Source organism: Nannobrachium achirus, assembly GCF_963921795.1.
Source record: "Nannobrachium achirus genome assembly, chromosome: 15".
NCBI lineage: Eukaryota > Metazoa > Chordata > Actinopteri > Myctophiformes > Myctophidae > Nannobrachium > Nannobrachium achirus.
In genome coordinates, this window is record NC_137822.1 from 10,998,051 (window position 1) to 11,016,793 (window position 18,743).

The 18,743-nt window shown below is 43.5% G+C and overlaps 1 protein-coding gene across 1 annotated transcript; it reads left to right on the forward strand.

The window, feature by feature from the left end:
* On the forward strand, positions 1-18,578 carry LOC308300017 (complement component C7-like). The gene is made up of 18 exons (XM_080743787.1): positions 1-284; positions 2,514-2,578; positions 2,776-2,851; positions 3,103-3,244; positions 4,022-4,166; positions 4,330-4,468; positions 5,079-5,207; positions 5,717-5,960; positions 6,264-6,377; positions 6,577-6,743; positions 7,434-7,662; positions 12,656-12,827; positions 13,114-13,201; positions 14,325-14,457; positions 15,015-15,206; positions 15,599-15,707; positions 16,760-16,938; positions 17,613-18,578. The coding sequence occupies exons 1-18, from the start codon at positions 279-281 to the stop codon at positions 17,789-17,791; spliced, it is 2,508 nt and encodes an 835-aa protein (XP_080599913.1). The 5' UTR covers positions 1-278; the 3' UTR covers positions 17,792-18,578.
* The last annotated feature ends 165 nt before the right edge of the window (positions 18,579-18,743 follow it).

The following is an 18,743-nucleotide window of genomic DNA, read 5'->3' on the forward strand; positions in this document are numbered from 1 at the left end:
GTTGGGGGAAATGACTAATTATCGAAAACAAATAATGACTAGCTTTGAAATGTGGCAGGGGAAAGCCACATAAGACCTCTATTCATGATTGTGAATGGAGGCAGTCTGTCTTTGTCTTTTGTCCAACTTGGACAGGATAGTACAGGATTTCTGCACCGAGGACATTCCCGAACACGGGGACGGGGCACTATGGAGCAATCGCTCTCGGCTGGTTATATCAACCAGGCTTGATAGTGCAAGAGCAGAAGACAAGATCTATTTCTTCTGAGGTGCACAACATGAAGGTAAATTCCATTTATTGTAAACCTGTGCTTTGAGAATTTAGAAGATTTGGTGTTTGATTTGAGTGAAAAGATTATTGTTCATATTGTAACAATGGGTTGTTTGTTGCCTTGTTGTGAGAATTATGATCGGTGTCAGCAGGTTTACACTAAAGCCAGTTGAAGTACTGCCCTCAATACAGGGCAGTATATACTTATTAATGTTTTGAGGCACTTGTCCTAGGGACAAGTACATTTCCATTCACGTGTCCGGGCACAAAAGTCTGGATAAAAAAAATCTTAAATGCATGCATATAGGAGTCAGACATTGAAATAGAATAAATAACAAAAGGACTGCTAACGACCCCTCTGCTACCTCCACCCTCCACTCCATAGTATCGCCATTCCATTTCACAGCACAAAGCTGCTAGGAGCATGACAAAAAAAGTTAAACCAAGCCACTTGTCCAATGGACAAGTACATTTTTAATGAGCTTGTCCGGAAGGGTTCATTACTTGTCCTGGACAACAGGACAAGCCTTAATGTCAAGCCCTGCACTCCTAGCAGCTTTGTGCTGTGAATATGGACTGGCGATACTATGGAGTGGAGGGTGGAGGGAGCAAGGTGAGTCGTTAGCAGTCCTTTTATTATTTATTCTATTTCAATGTCTGACTCCTGAAATGTCTCATTTTTATCAGGACAAGCCCTGTCTGAAGGTTTTCAAATTGTCTGAACGGAGGTTTTCAAATTGTCTGAACGAAGGTTTTCAAGTTGTCTGAACGAAAGTTTTCAAGTTGTCTGAATGAAAGTTTTCAAGTTGTCTGAATGAAAGTTTTCAAGTTGTCTGAATGAAGGTTTTCAAGTTGTCTGAATGAAAGTTTTCAAGTTGTCTGAATGAAGGTTTTCAAGTTGTCTCAATGGAAGTTTTCAGTGAATGTTTTCAAATTGTCTGAACGAATGTTTTCAAGTTGTCTGAACGAAAGTTTTCAAGGTGTCTGAATGAAGGTTTTTAAGTTGTCTGAAGCCTATGTCTTTTTTTAAAGATTTGTTTTTGGCTTTTCTGCCTTCATTGATAAATCATTTGAATATAGAAAGAGGCACCTTATATTAATTAATAATAATTGCGACCGTAGGTCGCATTTACTAGCAAAACCTCCACAGGCTGTCTGTCCGTCCGTCCGTCCGTCCGTCCGTCTGTCTGTCTGTGAGTCAGTCACACTTTTGCCCTGCTCATATCTCCACAACCGTTGCCCCCATCCATGGCAAATTTTGCACACACACTCCTTACCTGCCAAACTACAACCTCCAAGGACCCCCGGAGCTCCAGGGACCCCCAGGTCCCTGGGGGACCCCCAGGTGTAAAAAAATGTCCCTCCGTGAGTCAGACGTCACACGTCACACTTTTGCCCTGCTCATATCTCCACAACCGTTGCACCCATCCATGCCACATTTTGCACACACACTCCTTACCTGGCAAACTACAACCTCCAAGGACCCCGGAGCTCCAGGGACCCCCAGGTCCCTCGGGGACCCCCAGGTGTAAAAAATGACCAAATGTGCAAAAATGACCAAATGACCACCCCAACGGGGCTGCTCACGGGGAATTCCTGGGGACCACCCACTCCTGGTGCTCCAGAACGGATGCAAAAGTGGTGGCGCCCCCAGTGGAGGACCCCCTCCACTGCAGCTCACATAAAATGCCGTAACTCGGGCTAGGAGCGTCCGGGAGAGCCGGGGCCGGTACCTATTCGTCCGCCAAGGCAATGCGGAGACCCCACCCCTCACTTCTCGCATTCCCCTCTTCTAGCGCCACCTTCAGGCCGATTTTTAAAACACATTTTTGGACACTGCTCCTACAGTTTTTGCCCTAAAATCACGCAAATCGCTACACAGTATGTCTACACTCATCCCATCAACATGAATCTGTCCCATATAGCGCCACCTTCAGGCCGATTTTTAAAAACACATTTTTGGACACTGCTCCTACAGATTTTGCCCTAAAATCACGAAAATCACTACACAGCATGTCTACACTCATCTCATCAACATGGATCAGGAAGATTTTGGAAAAACACATTTTTGCCCTATTTGTGGAGATAAGCGACCTAGGGTCGCTTATCTCCCGATTAGGGAGTCTTACTGGTAACTATATGTACCGGTAATGTGACATTTTAGAATTCTCTAAGGTGGAATCTGAGATAAAGTAACAAACATTTCCCTAAGTGACATCCCATCGCTAATATTTGCCTATAGGTCAACTTGGCTGTACCCCTGTCCTCAATTATAGTGCTGCTCTGCATCTGTTTTCCTCTAACTCGGTAGGTGTATTACAAACATACAAACATCTCATTCATTAATTCAGTTATTGCCGTAAATGTACTGATACTGATACTGTAATACTTCTCCTTTTGTAATCAAGTCATATTATTTAATATATAAACTACAGTATTTGAATAGTGCAAAATGAAATCTAAATTTACTGTTTGTGGTTTGTCTGTACGTCAATCATTTTCAGCTGTCAAACACCAGTGAACTGCAGATGGGGGCCATATGGAGAGTGGTCTGAATGTGACGGCTGCAGTCAAACAAAGGTACACGCACGCACGCACGCACGCACGCACGCACGCACGCACGCACGCACGCACGCACGCACGCACGCACGCACGCACACACGCACACACACACACACACACACACACACTCTGTCACACAGCCTATTGAATTTTATTTTACCAACAGTGTATTATCTATTGTAGCTTACCTTCCTTGCACAATCCCATTCCACTAAATGCAAGGTGTTAACTATTTTCTATTATTCTGTTTTATTTTTGTTCCTGTCCAGGTTCGCACTCGGCGAGTGCAGGTGTATGCTCATTACAATGGCATGCCATGCCCGGGAGCCGCCACTGAAAGTATGCCATGTGTTGCTGAAAAAGGATGTCCCCTGGAAACCGGTTGTAGAGAACGTTTCCGCTGCACTTCAGGTAAGGCCAGGAAAACATTAAGCCTTATTTATACCTCTCGACAAGCTTGTGAGCTTGTCGAGAGGTATAAATAAGGCTTAATGTAGATATGCTATTTTGGACAGAGATGGAATACTGTATACAGTTTGTGTCATCGAGGATCGAGCTTTATGGCCTGTGAGTACATCTCGGTTATAGGGATGAAAAACATAAAATGAAGACTCAGTTATCAAGAAACTACCTATTTGCTCACCAGAACCCAATCCAGAGACCACTTCACATTAGTCCTGCACAACCTTCACTGCAGGCTCCCAGTCAAACACAGAATAGATTTCAAAATACTGATCACCACCTATACCAGGCTCTGCGGTACCTCACTGACCTCCTCCAACTATTCTTTCCTTGTTGTTTTTTTGGAGCTGTGTGGAGCTCCCTATACGTGGCCGTGTGTGTGGGTCTGTCTGTCTGTCTGTCTGTTTGTCTGTTTGTCTGTCTGTTTGTCTGTCTGTCTCCGGGTATGTAGCCTGCAGTAACCTTTTCTGGCCAGTGGCCACACATGTTAAGGGAGGGGCGCTGTTGCACACACACACACACACACACACACACACACACACACACACACACACACACACACACACACACACACACACACACACAGCTCCACTTCGAACAGAGGTTCGATTTTTTACCTTTTTAACTAGTTTTCTCTTAATCATGTTTTTTTTTAAGTGTCAGTATTTGTTTTAGCAGAGGATATCTATCAACAGAAAACGTGACAGTGATGACTCCTTGCTGCAGGTCGGTGTATCAGCCCGTCTCTGGTGTGTAATGGGGACCAAGACTGTGAGGACGGCCTGGACGAGAGAAGCTGTGATGTGGACACCAGCCACCATGTGTGTGACATGGACCAAACCCCACCCAACTCTGATCTTACAGGCAGAGGGTAAGTACAGTACAGTTCAGTAATCAGTACATTGTTGATTTTGTAGAATAAAGCTTGGGAAATTGGCACTGGTTGGAAAAATAGGTTACAAAATCATGGGATAAATTAAAAAGATATATACCGGTATTTCTCCTCTCCTCACCTTTCCTCTCCTCTCATACAGATACGATGTGTTGACTGGAAAGTTGAAGTTGGGGGTAATTGACACTCTAAGATTTGGAGGCCAGTGCAGAAAGGTGTTCAGTGGAGACCATGGGGTCTTTTACAGACTGCCACAGAGTATCCTCAGATACAACTTTGAGGTAAGTGACATCCAGTGTCTTTTAACCACACGAACCCAAGTGGCCCCTATTCTGAGGCTATGAGCTATGAGCCTCAGAAGAGCAGTGTTGATTTTGTCGACTAAAACTATGACAAAAAATGTTTGTCGACTGCGTTTTCTTCACTGACGAAAACTATTTTCGTCAGACAATTTTGTCAACAAAATAAAAACTAGACAAAAATGTTGGGGAGGGACTGGTGGAGAAGAGAGTCATTTTATGTTTGGTTGCTCTCTGATGTTGCATGCTGAAAATAGCAGATCTACAAGCTCACAACGCGTCGCGCTGCGACGCGCTGTGAGCTTGTAGATCGGCTATTTTCAGCACGCAACCAAGTGTAAAATCAGTCATTACGATACCATCAAGGCCTGCCAAAATACATTTCAGTTGACTAAATCAACTGTAGATGTAGTCGTCTAAAATCTTATGATATTTAGTCGACTAAAATTAGACTAAAACTAAAACTTTTCAGGTGACTAAATTATGACTAAAATTAAATGACATTTTATTCAAAAACATAAATCAAAATTTGCTGTCAAAAACAACACTGCAGAAGGGCAGGCAGCTGAAGTGTGTTCTTATACTGCTCCAGGTGCTAGTAAACAACGAGGAGAGTGATGAGACCTATGACAGCTCCTGGTCCTACATGCAGCACCTCCAGTCCAACGCTCTGTTTGTACACGACCGACGCACCTTCCACAAAGAGCTCTCTGAAACCAAGGTGAGCAAGCACACCGTTTACTGTGTGAGCGTGTAGATCAGCTGTGGTGAAGTAGTGGCTTAGTAGTTGAAGGACGACGTCACTCATTTTCAACCTATCTTTCATATAATTGGTCCTCTTCCTCATAATGCTCATTGTAATAGGGTCTGTATGTGTCTCAGAGGAGGGTTGTGGACAGTTCAGAAACCTGCCAACCAGTGACATCATCGATGGGGAATCCAAGCTAAAAGAATGCAGGATGTAGTGTCTATTCCTGGAAAGTTAGCATGCTATAATGGAAGCCATTGTTCTCCGGTAAAAAAATACATTTGAAAAAAAAGAAGAAAAAAAAAGAAAAAGAATGATGATGATGTCAGCTTTCTATAGTGTCCACAGCCCTCCTATGACACAGACCGATATCAAGGCATTAGTGAGGAGTGAGGACCAATTAAATGAAGATAGGTGAAGTCATAGTATTCTGTCCACTTGGAAATTATCATTCAGTGCCTGTCTGTCCAATCCATCCCAAGGCTCACAAGCTTCTAATCCTGAAGAACCAAGTGCAGCTCGCCCAGTTCCAGAACTCGGCTCCGCAGTACCTCCCGCTGGCCGAGGGCTTCTGGAAAGCCCTGGCCGCGTTGCCACTGACCTACGACTACTCAGCCTACCGACAGCTCCTGCAGACCTACGGCACCCACTACATGTCAGAGGGCTCTCTGGGAGGGGAGTACCAAGCTCTGCTGGAGTTTGACCGGGATGCAATGGTGCAATCCAGTAAGTCAGTAGTGTTTTAACCAGTGGTTCGGGGACCACCAGTGGTCCTTGACAGGGTTCCAGGTGGTCCCCAGCTAAATGATGGACAGTTGATAACCAAACGGACCCTTATAGATCTTTAACTCTTGATAACAAAATATTCTAAGATTTGGGTCTGATAGGCTAAAATCTCATCAAACGGTGGTCTGTGGTTCAAATGGTGAATAAATAATGGACCTTGGTATGAAAGAGGTTGAAAACCACAGGTAGGCTATAGAGTATGACGGTGTCACTTCAAATTGCCTCCTCTCTTGTCCAACGCAGGTACAACAGACACAGAGTACCAGCGGTGCTGGAGGAAGGTGAAACGTCGTTTATTCTGGAAGAAAGTCACGACTAAATGTGAAAAACTTACTCAGGCTCTAAAATCAAGCAGTGGTAAGTGAAAGTTTTAAATTTAACACAGTAACTTACAGTAATATCGTCTGAATTATGTACACAATGTATGCTGCAATTGCTTAGTAAAATCTTCACATTGAATACAATTCAGGACTTTGGGATTACATTTAATCTAAAACCTGATCTGAAAAAAAAAATGAAAAAAAATGAAAAAAGAGTCGCTGGCATCTTTCTGCAGGACATGACTTGAAACATCTCTCTGTGAAGACCAACACCATGGGTGGGGACCCGGCCTTCTCAGGAGCCCTGGGCATCCTGGATCTGGAGAACCCACAAGCTAATGGAGATGCTTACGCCACGTGGGCCTCCTCTGTTAAAGACTTCCCTGACGTCATCAACCAGAAGGTAGTGTTGATTTCGTTGACTAAAACTATGACGAAAAAAACTTCATCGACTACCTTTTGTCACTGACGAAAACGAAATGAAAATGAAATAAAAACTTGGGCGCCCGCTGGCCTACTGGTCCAGGCGCATACCACTTAGGCATTGCCACATAGGCATGGATGCCTGGTGGCGTCGCCGGTTCGAATTGCCGCGTGTCACTCCCCATCTCTCCCCCCATTTCTTATCAGTCTACTGTCCTATCAATAAAGGCACAAAATCCCCAAACCAAATCTTAAAAAAAAGAAAACTAAATAAAAACTAAGCAATGATGACTAAAACTATATGACTAAATATGTTGACAATTCCGTAAACAAATTAAACTAGACAAAAAAGTTAGCGAGGGACTAGTGGAGAATAGATCCAGTAGAACTAAAAGACAATTCATTTCATGTTTGTTTGTATGCAGTGTTGCACTCTGAAAATAGCAGGTCTACAAGCTCACAACTCGTCGCAGCGTGACGAGCTTGTGAGCTTGTAGATCGGCTATTTTCAGCATGCAAGTGTGAAATCTGCCATTTTCTTCGTTATAAAACTACAGACATCATGCACACACGGACAGAGTTTTTGCACATTTATAATATTACCATTAATATAATTATTATCATCATCATCATCATCCAACACATTATGTCTAAATGTTGTCACTCACAGTTGCGTCCAGTGTATGAGCTGGTGAAGGAGGTGGATTGTTCTGGCCTGAAGAAGATGCACCTGAAGAGGGTGCTAGAGGAGCTTCTGGCCGAGGAGCACCCCTGTCACTGTCCTCCCTGTCACAACAACGGCCAGCCTCTCCTGACGGGCACCCAGTGTTCCTGTGTCTGTAGGCCTGGCAGCTCAGGGCTGGCCTGTGAGAGGGGGACAGTCACTGGTGAAACCCCAGGTAACAATATACAGCAGTGATGTTTTTTTTCTTCTTTATTTCAAGGACCCCCAGTTTGACATGCATTAGGCCAGACCTCCAAATGACAACTGTTATCTCTTTCTGGGAAGTGGGAACCCAATCTACACTGTTCATTTCACTCTGAGGCCTTTTCCACCAAAAAAACCTTCGTTCAAGAACCACTGCCGTTCAACTTTCTCGGAACCTTGGTTCGTTCGTACCGGTTTGCGTTTCTGCCAGATTGGACAGATTAAACCAGAGGAACCAAGGATTTTGTGGTTCCCGTTCCGAACTAACTTTTACGGTTCCGAACCAACTAGGCGGGAGAAAGAATCCGAACCGGTTCTTTGCCGGTCAAAAATCGCCCTGAGAGTGTGCAATTGGAACCAAATGGGACCCCACCTCTACAAGCTTACAATGTGTCACGATGCAAGGCATTGTGTTGTGAGCTTGTAGATTGGCTATAGTTTTGAAAAAGTTTTTTTTTTTGCGTTGTTGGGTTGTGTGTTGCTGTTCCGACACGCATTACTCCGACGTTGCAAGTGTACGAATCTCCCCATTAGTAACCCTATCCCTAACCCTGAACCTAACCGCACCCGTCGGAGTAATGAGACGTCAGACTGACGTGTGCCCCTCATTCTTCTGTGCAGATCCTTGATGTCATGAAACTGATGTCAGAGTTTGGCCTGTAAAATATTTACAATGGGCCTGGGCCACAGGCTAGTGGTCCAGGCACCTTGGACGGCAATCCGGCCTGATTGCGTTGCGGGTTCGAGTCCCGATCCCAACGACCTTTGCTGCGTGTCATCTCTCTCCCCATTTCCTGTCGACCTACTGTATACCTATCAATGAAGGCAGAAAAAAAGACCTTCTAGCCTCACAGCTAGAAGATCCTGGGTTCGATTCCCGCCGGGGGAAGCTGTGGGTGCTGGGGGCGTGTTCCTCCCTCCGCGTCATCAGCGCCCACAACCTAGGTGGGGTTGGTGATAGGGCCTTTCTGTGTGGAGTTTGCATGTTCTCCCCATGTCTCCTTGGGTAGATGCCCTCAGAGAGCGGAAACCAGGACTACAGGTTAGGTAGTTGGCACTGGGTGAGAAAAAGGGTTGCAAAAAACGTGGGATAAAAATATTAGTAAAAAAAAAAGAAAAAAAGAGAAAAAAACGCATTTACAATGGGTTTAGGGTTAACTAGTATATTTCCCAACCAGCATCATCCCTATAGGTATTGGCCTATAGTTGTTTAAAATAAGAGCTACAGCTCATGCTCCAAATCCAAATGAGACTATTGGTCCAATAACAACCTGCCTGGCTTCATATGTATCTCAGACTCCATGTGTGGTCTGGTCAGTCTATGATAATCCAAGTCCCACTGACTTCCATATTTTTCTAAGCTTTTTTGTGAGATTGTAACTACAGCTACAGTATAAGCTCTCATCTGCTATTTTTGACATTTAAAAGAGAAAACGTTCGAACAATTCCACCTATAATGATGACACGCCCAAAATAGGGAATGCCAGCTGGTCACTGTGGGAAGTGAGAGAGTGGGTTAGTGTGAGCAAGATGTGACATGTACAGTCAATAAAGTCTTATTGTCAATTAAAGTAGCGAAATCTATAGTTCTGCACAGTTGAGCCATCTGGATCATCGTCTTCTGTTCGCTCAAGCATGGCCTGAATGGTCAGCGCCATTTGGTGGACAACGTTGCTGGTTGTCATCAGAATATCAAACTGATTGAAGCTCTTATGTGGTATAAGTGGACACGCTGGCGCTTCTTCAGAGAACCTAACACACTGAACCCTTTTCACTGTTCAAAATGGAAAGGTTTTTCTCCAGTGTGGACACGCTGGTGTGCCTTCAGGTGACCTGACTGACAGAAACTCTTGTCACACTGTTTACAGACAAAGGGTTTTTCTCCAGTGTGGACACGCTGGTGTGTCTTCAGGTAACCTAGCTGGTTGAAACTCTTGTCACACTGTTTACAGACAAAGGGTTTCTCTCCAGTGTGGACACGTTTGTGTATCTTCAAGCTACTTAACGCACTGAAACTCTTGTCACACTGTTTACAGATGAAGGGTTTTTCTCCAGTGTGGACACGCTGGTGTTTCGTCAGGTTACGTAACGCACTGAAACTCTTGTCACACTGTTTGCAGACGAAGGGTTTTTCTCCACTGTGGACAGGCTGATGTGCCCTCAGGTTGCTTAACGTACTGAAACTCTTGTCACACTGTTTACACTTGAAAGGTTTTTCTCCAGTGTGGACACGCTGGTGTGCCTTCAGAGTCTCTAACACACTGAAACCCTTGTCACACAGTTTACACACATAGGGTTTTTCTCCAGTGTGGACACGTTGGTGTCTCTCCAGATCACTTAAATGACCGAAACCCTTTTTGCACTGTTTACAGTGGAAAGGTGTTTCTCCAGTGTGGACGAGCTGGTGTGATTTCACTTGCCCTGATGTACTGAAACCCTTGTAACATTGTTTACACTCGAAGGGTCTTTCTCCGGTATGGACACGCTGGTGGGTTTTCAGGCTGCTTAACACATTGAAACTCTTGTCACACTCTTTACAGACAAAGGGTTGTTCTCCAGTGTGGACACGCTGGTGTGTTTTCAGGTGACCTAGCTGAATGAAACTCTTGTCACAATGTGTACAGACAAAGGGCCTTTCTCCAGTGTGGGCGTACTGGTGTAATTTCAGGTTACCTAGCTGATTGAAACTCTTGTCACAATGTGTACAGACAAAGGGTTTTTCTCCAGTGTGGAGACGCTGGTGTGTTCTCAGTTTAGCTGGCCGATTGAAACTCTTGTCACACTGCATACACTTGAAAGGTTTTTCTTTGGTGTGGACACGCTGGTTTTCATTCAGAGTCAAAACCTCAAAGAAGCTCTTATCACATATGAGCTTTGCTTTCCTGTCCAAGTCATTAAATGTTTCTTTACTCCTGGCTGAGTTAGAGTCCTCGCAATATCTTGGTTGGCCTGTGTCCCCTTGTTTCTGGCTGGTTACACAGCTGGTGACCTTCTCACAGGAAGGTGAGGGTAACTGCCCATTGCTCGTCATTTGACAGTAGAGGTTGTTTTGACTCCTCTTCATGTCTTCACGGAGGGCGACCTGAGACGTGTCAATCAATACAGGACACCTGTATCTTGGACGATTGGTTCATGGAAACCGCTTCTTCTACTTGGACTGTGTTGGAAGGCGTTTCTTTCTTGCAGCCTGGAAGGATTTGGTTTTAATATATTCTCAATATCTTTCTCCCCTTTTAATTGTCGGTGTCTCAATAAATACCTGCCTCTCTGACTCTCTCGCTACACTCTACCCGTAAAGAACACACTCTGGACATACGCAGACTAAATGTGATGTTTAAAAACGATGTCACATCTTATTCGGGTAGACCAGAACTCTGGTCTGACGTCACACAACACAAACCGTTGACATCATTCCTAATAACACCGATTTGCACTTCATCCATCAGTGAATTTAGTTAAATCGTTGAGTCAAGTTGATGATGACCAAACCCGACACACTGCATATCAAAGTGCTAATAGTTTTGGATTTTTCATTAGTTTTTATTTTTATTAGTTTTGAGGTTTGGTTTTCAATTACAGTTTAGTTTTAATTCGTTTTTAAAGTGGGGTTGCTAGTTTCGTTTCGTTTTCTATTTTTTGAAAATGCTTAGTTTTAGTTTAGTTTTGATTAGTTTTAGTGTTAGTTTTAGTCTTTTACGTAATATGGGGTATTTGTCAGGGGTGAGATTAAAAAAGCTCTGGAAAAAGTATTATCTAATAAAAAAAACAGAAGCACCGGAGAACAGCAGCAGCATGGCTTCAACAGGTTGCTAAAATACTGAACTCTCTAAGCCAGTGGTTCTCAAAGTGGGCTCTGAGGACCCCAGGGGTCCTTGAGGGGGTTGCAGGGGGTCCCTAGCAAAAAGGGGGCGATCATTTATTTTCACTATCATTCCATGCCTAAGTAACACAATGACAGAATTTCTTACACTTTCCCTAACAAACATGTTAAAGCAAAACATCTTATCAGATGGGGAACACAGGGAGAAAATGTTATCAAATGGGGGTCCAAGTGTCAGTTTAGGGTCCTTGACATGAGCAAGTTTATTTTAGACTGGCCGAGGATTGGCATCGGTCTCGGGGGAGGGAGGCTTGGCTGGGGCGGTGTCCTTTACCTTTCAAATGGACTTTTAGATTTGTGTTTTTTCCCCCTATAGGCCTAATGCACCGCATGCCGTATTATCATTTTCTACAACAAGGCATTTACTCTTATCTGAAACACAGTCATATTCAAAGTAATCCCAAATGTGACTCTGCCGCTTTCTTCCAACTTTCGCCACCGCCATGATACCAGGTTCTGTATTTTGGCGTGTCTGAGGGGCATATACATATCAATTAAGGAGTCCTTGACATGAAAATATTTGAGAACTCATTCACAGTTACAAAACAAAAGTCGTGAGTCTCTTTGACCTGCTTAGGTGTTTTGTGCCAAAAAATGTACTATCTATCTACAAGCTCACAACACGTATACCATAGTATACCAGGGGTCTACAACATTTTCAGGCCAAGGACCCCTTAGTTGAGAGAAGATGAAGAAGGGACCCCCACAACATTTTCACGATTCCATATAGTTTCATTGTTTGACTTGACCTTAGTGCACTCTGCACATTTCCCCATCTACACCAAAGCTCTTTGCCAAAAATAGCCGATCTACAAGCTCACAACGCCTTGCGCTGTGAGTCGTGAGCTTGAAGATCTGCTATTTTTGGCTAAAGTTCTATGGACACTAGGGTTCAAGTGGTTAATATAAAAAAGGAGAAAAAAAGGTTTCTATCACTCAAAGTTTTGGAGGACCCCATGTAGTATCTCTGAGGACCCCCTAGGGGTCCCGGACCCCCTGTTGAAGACCCCTGCCATATACTGTATACGGTATGTAATCTTGTAAAAATGGTTGTGAAATCAAGGTGGACATATTGTTCTATTAGGAGTAATCCATGGAGGCTGGAGCTGTTGGTCGTCATGGAGACCCTGCTCTGGAGGTCAGAGGTCGAGAACGCGTAGCTGCAATAACCCCGCCCCCAGCAGAGGAGGACAGCATTGCATCGGCCTGGAAACTGAAACCTCGCCATGCCAAGACCCAGATATACGTTACTTACAGTAAGGAAACACTCTCAACGTGCACACACAAAACAAAACCACCTCATCCACATAAGTGCATGCATTCAGAGGATTACATCAGCTGTTGGAGCCAAGTATACTACACAACATAACATAACAACGTGGCATTTTATGGCCACTGAATCTTGTGTGTGTGTGTGTGTGTGTGTGTGTGTGTGTGTGTGTGTGTGTGTGTGTGTGTGTGTGTGTGTGTGTGTGTGTGTGTGTGTGTGTGTGTGTGTGTGTGTGTGTGTGTGTGTGCGCGCGTGTGCGTGTCTGTGTATAGGATGATGGAACCACAGTGTTTTGGTCTTTCCGTAGCCCCGCAAAAGACATGTGGAGCGCCTCCAGCCCTGAGGAATGGATATGTTGTGGTAAGGAAGGTTGTCATTACTGGGTTTCTTGGGTTGTCACTGCACTAATTTAATGTACAGTACATGATTCATGACAATGTTGGAAACCATTAAGAAAAAGCACAAAAGACCCCAGTGTAAATGTACCAAATGTAGCAGTATAGTCTAATGCAGGGTTCCCCAATTAGTTTTCCCCAAGGGCCGAATTATGTCTAGGGTATCAAGCCGAGGGCAACATTGCAGGGGGCGACAGCCACTGCGACAGTTCAGATATCGTCGTTGTCGGGTGCAAACCTTGTATGTCCAAAACCATTCGTTTTGCATTTATTATTTTAAAAATTATTTAAACTAGTGAAAACAGCCGATCTACAAGCACATATATGTTAGGATTGTACTGTATATTGCATGTAAATGACAAATGAAGGAACATCGCTGAGGAAGAATATAAAAGGACAATGAAAGAAGGTTAAACACACAGAGCAGTGCACACCAACATTAGGGGCCGTCCATCTTGTTTGAGGGAGAGTGTGATGATGAGGCACTGAGGCAGCAGTGGCTCAGGTGGTCGAGAGGCTGTCTTGGAATCGGAACATTCCTGTTTGCTAGACAAATAACCTCTTAAACCGAAACCGGGTCTCAGCTCTAACCATCTGGGTGGGGACTCAAGTGTAAAGACAACTCACTTCAATGAAAACCCATTGTAGTCCCAAAGAAGCAAAGCCCATAAGATGAATCCAAAATCAAACGCTCAGAACCTAACCAAAATGTCCAAAATAGCCTACAGGAGAACATTACGCTATGTCTATGCACCATCTATGATTTCACTATGTCTATGCACCATCTATGATTTCACTATGTCTAGGCACCATCTATGATTTCACTATGTATAGGCACCATCTATGATTTCACTATGTCTAGGCACCATCTATGATTTCACTATGTATAGGCACCATCTATGATTTCACTATGTATAGGCACCATCTATGATTTCACTATGTCTAGGCACCATCTATGATTTCACTATGTATAGGCACCATCTATGATTTCACTATGTCTAGGCACCATCTATCATTTCACTATGTCTATGCACCATCTATGATTTCATGACCGATGTGTGTTTCTGTTTTGGTGTGTTTTGGTTCAGAACCCCAGAGATTTCTACCTGGTGGGGAATAGAATTGAATACAGCTGCATAGACGGACACTTCCTCAGCGGAGATGCTGTGGCTGAATGCACTGACAATCAGACATGGACTACTGGACAAATGGTTTGCAAGAGTACGTGTTGTAACTCTCTCTCCCTCTCTTTCTTTCTTTCTCTGTCACTATGTGTAAGATTGACTGGCGGGGGCTCAATACTAAGTACAGCCCACCAGGGGTCTGTATTTAGCCCCCTCCCATTTCCCTCGACACCAAATTTGCAGAAAACATACAAGCTCACGTGTACTACTATTGTGAGCTTATAAATCAGCTATTTTCACAGAATCTTTGCCTATTTTGACCAGAATAGGGATGCCGTGGTTAATTCAGCGTTCCCACACATCTTTACCAATTAATTTCCAAAACTTTTCCAAGACTTTTCCAGAATATTTAACCCGATTTCCAGGACTATATAACAATAATTCAGCTCAATAATGTGTCACTTACTCCTATGCGCAAATAATCATATTTCAACTGAGGACCCCGGCACCCTGACGAGCACTAAGAGTGGAGGAATTGTGTATAACACGGTTTTATTGTGACAACGCGAGGCGTTGTGGGCATGTAGATCGGCTATTTTCACAACCCTGTTAATTTATTAATTCCAAACCTATTCTTCCTGTGCCCTCCAATAGGTGCAACATGTGGGGTTCCTCCACTCAGCAGTGATGTCACATTCACGCCCACCAAGGCAGCCTATGGGATCGGAGACAGGGTGACCCTGTCCTGCCCGGTGGGAGCAGCTTTACAGGGTCACGTGACAGAGAGCATCTGCAACCCCAGCCTCCAGTGGTCCCCCACTCCGGAGGAGGCCAGATGCACAGAAGGTGCACCTCCTTCACTTGTTTGAAGACCATATCGTAGCTGTCATGCAGAAATCTCATCTCCATATTTTAACTTTTCTTGTTTTTTTCGTAAATTAACGCCCTACTTTGATCATACTACGGCGTCACACAAAAGCATCAAAAGTAGCATATCCATAAGCTCGAAGCATAAAACGATGCGTTCTGTGTTTGTCGATCTGCTATTTTCTAATTTGAAAAGTAACAGTTTTGGACATATACGATATGTATCTTCAAACAAGTGAGTTTTTTTCATGGATCTTTGGGGGTCTTAAAAGTTCTTCCAAAATCGAAGGAATATAAACGTTGAGTGCAAGTAAATACATGAAAATTTACCTGACATTATGGCCGCTCCTGTTGGCTTTTTCTCTTAACAGTGCCAAACGTTTCTCACGTTGCTGCCACCACCGCACCTGCTCTTAACTGTAAACCATGGCAGACTGCAGGAAATGCTCAGTGTGTGTGTAAAATGCCATTCCAGTGCCAGTGAGTATACAGTATGCTCCACATTGTTACTTCCATATGAGGTGTAAATAAATAAATAATGTTGCTGTCAGGCAGTTTTTCATGTTATCACCACTGTCGGGCAGAGACCTTGTTAAAAAATAACAAAAATAGCAGCTGCGAGCACTCGAAGGGTGCGAGCATAGGATGAGGCCGCCAAAGGCCGACAAAATTCTAGTTTTATACATTTGAAAACTTGTGAAACGGGACACTCTGCATAATGAGTACTCTCTACTTTTGGTACTTTAAGCACCTTTTGATACCGATGCTTTTGTACTTTTAAGGGCTTTTTAAAGAAACCAATGACCTCATGCACACCGGCTACGAATTTGTTGTGCGGCAAGTGGCCGCGGCAGAGCGTTTTTTCCCGATCTAACCCAGTTCGATTTGTGTGTCTTTTCACATGCAGTAAAAACTCATTGACTCCTTTTCGGAACCGCAGTGTGAATTCCACACAGCATTGCACACGTTTTAATCATGGAGCAAACGGAAGAAACGCAACAGGCCTGTGTGCAAAGCCCTTTACTCAAGTACATTTTGAATTCTGGACATAGTATTTCTACATTGCAGTGTTGATTGCGACTGTAGGTCACAGTTTACTGTCAGAACCGGCACAGCTTGTCCGTATGTATGTATACATGTAACGCCTGACACTGTGGTTCCCCTGACACATCACTGTGACATCACAGGTGATATCAGATACTCAGAGCAGAGATCTCCATACATGGGCATAAAAGGGATTGTATCCCAGTCCCAGATGATGCCCTGTTAGGAGAACCACACTATGATCTCCATATATGGGCATAAAAGGGATTGTATCCCAGATGATGGCCTGTTAGAGAGATCCCTGTCATGCCAGGGGAACAAATCCCTTTTATGCCCATATATGGAGATCCCTAATGATGTCATCTATAAACATCACTGGCCAGATGGCCAAGACATGTCGCCCTGAGGCGTCTTACTGGTACTTTTACTTAAGTAAAACATGTAAGTACTTGTTCCACCACTGTGTAAATGACGTGTGTGTCTTCCAGGCCCTCGGTGAAGCTGTGTGCCAGACTGGGCTCCAGAACGCGCATCCTGGCCTCCTGTCAGCTGGGGGCGCTGCAGTGTTTGGGCCGGAGCTTCACTCTAGCCAAGGACACCGACTGTGATTGGCCAGAAGAAACGTTCACTTCCTGCCAAAACTGCAATCCAGGGGAAAAGTGCAACGGTTAGTGTGTGTGTGCTGTGTGTGTGTGTGTGTGTGTGTGTGTGTGTGTGTGTGTGTGTGTGTGTGTGTGTGTGTGTGTGCGTGCGTGCGTGTGTGTGTGTGCGTGCGTGTGTGTGTGCGCATGTGTGCATGATCGTGTAACTACAGTATGATGCATAATAGGTGTTTACTTGTATTGCTATTTATCTGTCTATATAAATAAATACATTAAAATATATAAATACCTGAATACATATTGTAGACATGCCACGTACAAATCAGATTGGCCGAGACGAGAGTCATGTGTTATTTGTAATAACATCATAGCTAGTGCAACGCATACGATACATACACACAAAGCAATTCAATGTCCAATCTTCATTCACGATACGAAATGTGATACTTTATTAAAACGGTTGCTTAAAAGCAGGACACTAAGGGCTCTATACTGTGTTTAATTGTAGAATCAGCTATGTTTTGACTGTGTTTAATTGTAGAATCAGCTATGTTTTGACTGTGTTTAATTGTAGAATCAGCTATGTTTTGACTGTGTTTAATTGTAGAATCAGCTATGTTTTGACTGTGTTTAATTGTAGAATCAGCTATGTTTTGACTGTGTTTAATTGTAGAATCAGCTATGTTTTGACTGTGTTTAATTGTAGAATCAGCTATGTTTTGACTGTGTTTAATTGTAGAATCAGCAACAAGCTGCGTATGCCGGGCCCCAGCGGAATGCCCCGAAGACTCCACCCCAATGTGTGTCACCCCGGCTGATGGGAGTGTTGCCGTGACGATGACAGAGTGTGAGGTGGGGGCAAGGAGGTGTGCTGGGGAGCAGGTTACAGTGGTCAACCTGGACACCTGCCAGACATAAGGATTCTGTTCTGACTTTAGTTCCAATTACACCTTTACACTTCACCGTAAAAGCCTATTGATTCATTTATATTCAGCATTCATTTATATTCAGTATTCATTTAAAGTCATACTGTAATAACCTTTTTAATGAAACAAAAGTTATTTCAGGTATCATCTTTCACTGGTATGTGTTTCATAATAACCATTCCACACGCAGAAATGTTGTTGGCGCCAGAAATATATCAAAGATTAATTACACACTTGCTCTGAAAAGTGTAGATATACAGTATACGTAGATTTGTACACTCCTCCAAGTTAAATTAAGTCTAGATTTGACTGAGTATTATGTACAGGGAGACTTTGACTATTTTCATTTGAATGTATATATAGAGAGAAATGTTATACACTTTATTAATGTAAATATGTAATTTATGCCTTTAGTATTCGTTCTGAAATGTCAAAGATGGATGATAGTCGACGAGAAGTAAATGTATTGAAGTTGGGGTTTAACTGACAAGTTTAGACAATTGATGATGCTGTTGGCAAAATCAGTCAGAGAGACATTCTTTATTTTTATGACAGCATGTGGGCAAAAGAGCAACAAAGTCTCAAGCTATTTCAAAAGAGTGCACACAATGAGATTATGCAAAGTACATTACAGAATGGTGAATATTTCCATGTTTTGGAAGTAGCTAGACCTGGTCAACAATTTACAATCTTTACAAATTTAGGCATTCAGCGGACGCTTCTAATCCAAAGCGATTTACAATAAGCAGGTCAACCTATACAATAATAAAACGATGTCTTATGCATATTTCTGTGTGGTTTTATTTTCTGAATATTGTTGATGGAAGCAACCAACCCCATTTGAAAAGACAGTATATATTCTATTGCAGTAACGCCTATCACAGTACCATACTTGTTTACATTGTATCGGTCCAACCGCAGGACCGACCAATAGCACTAGCCTA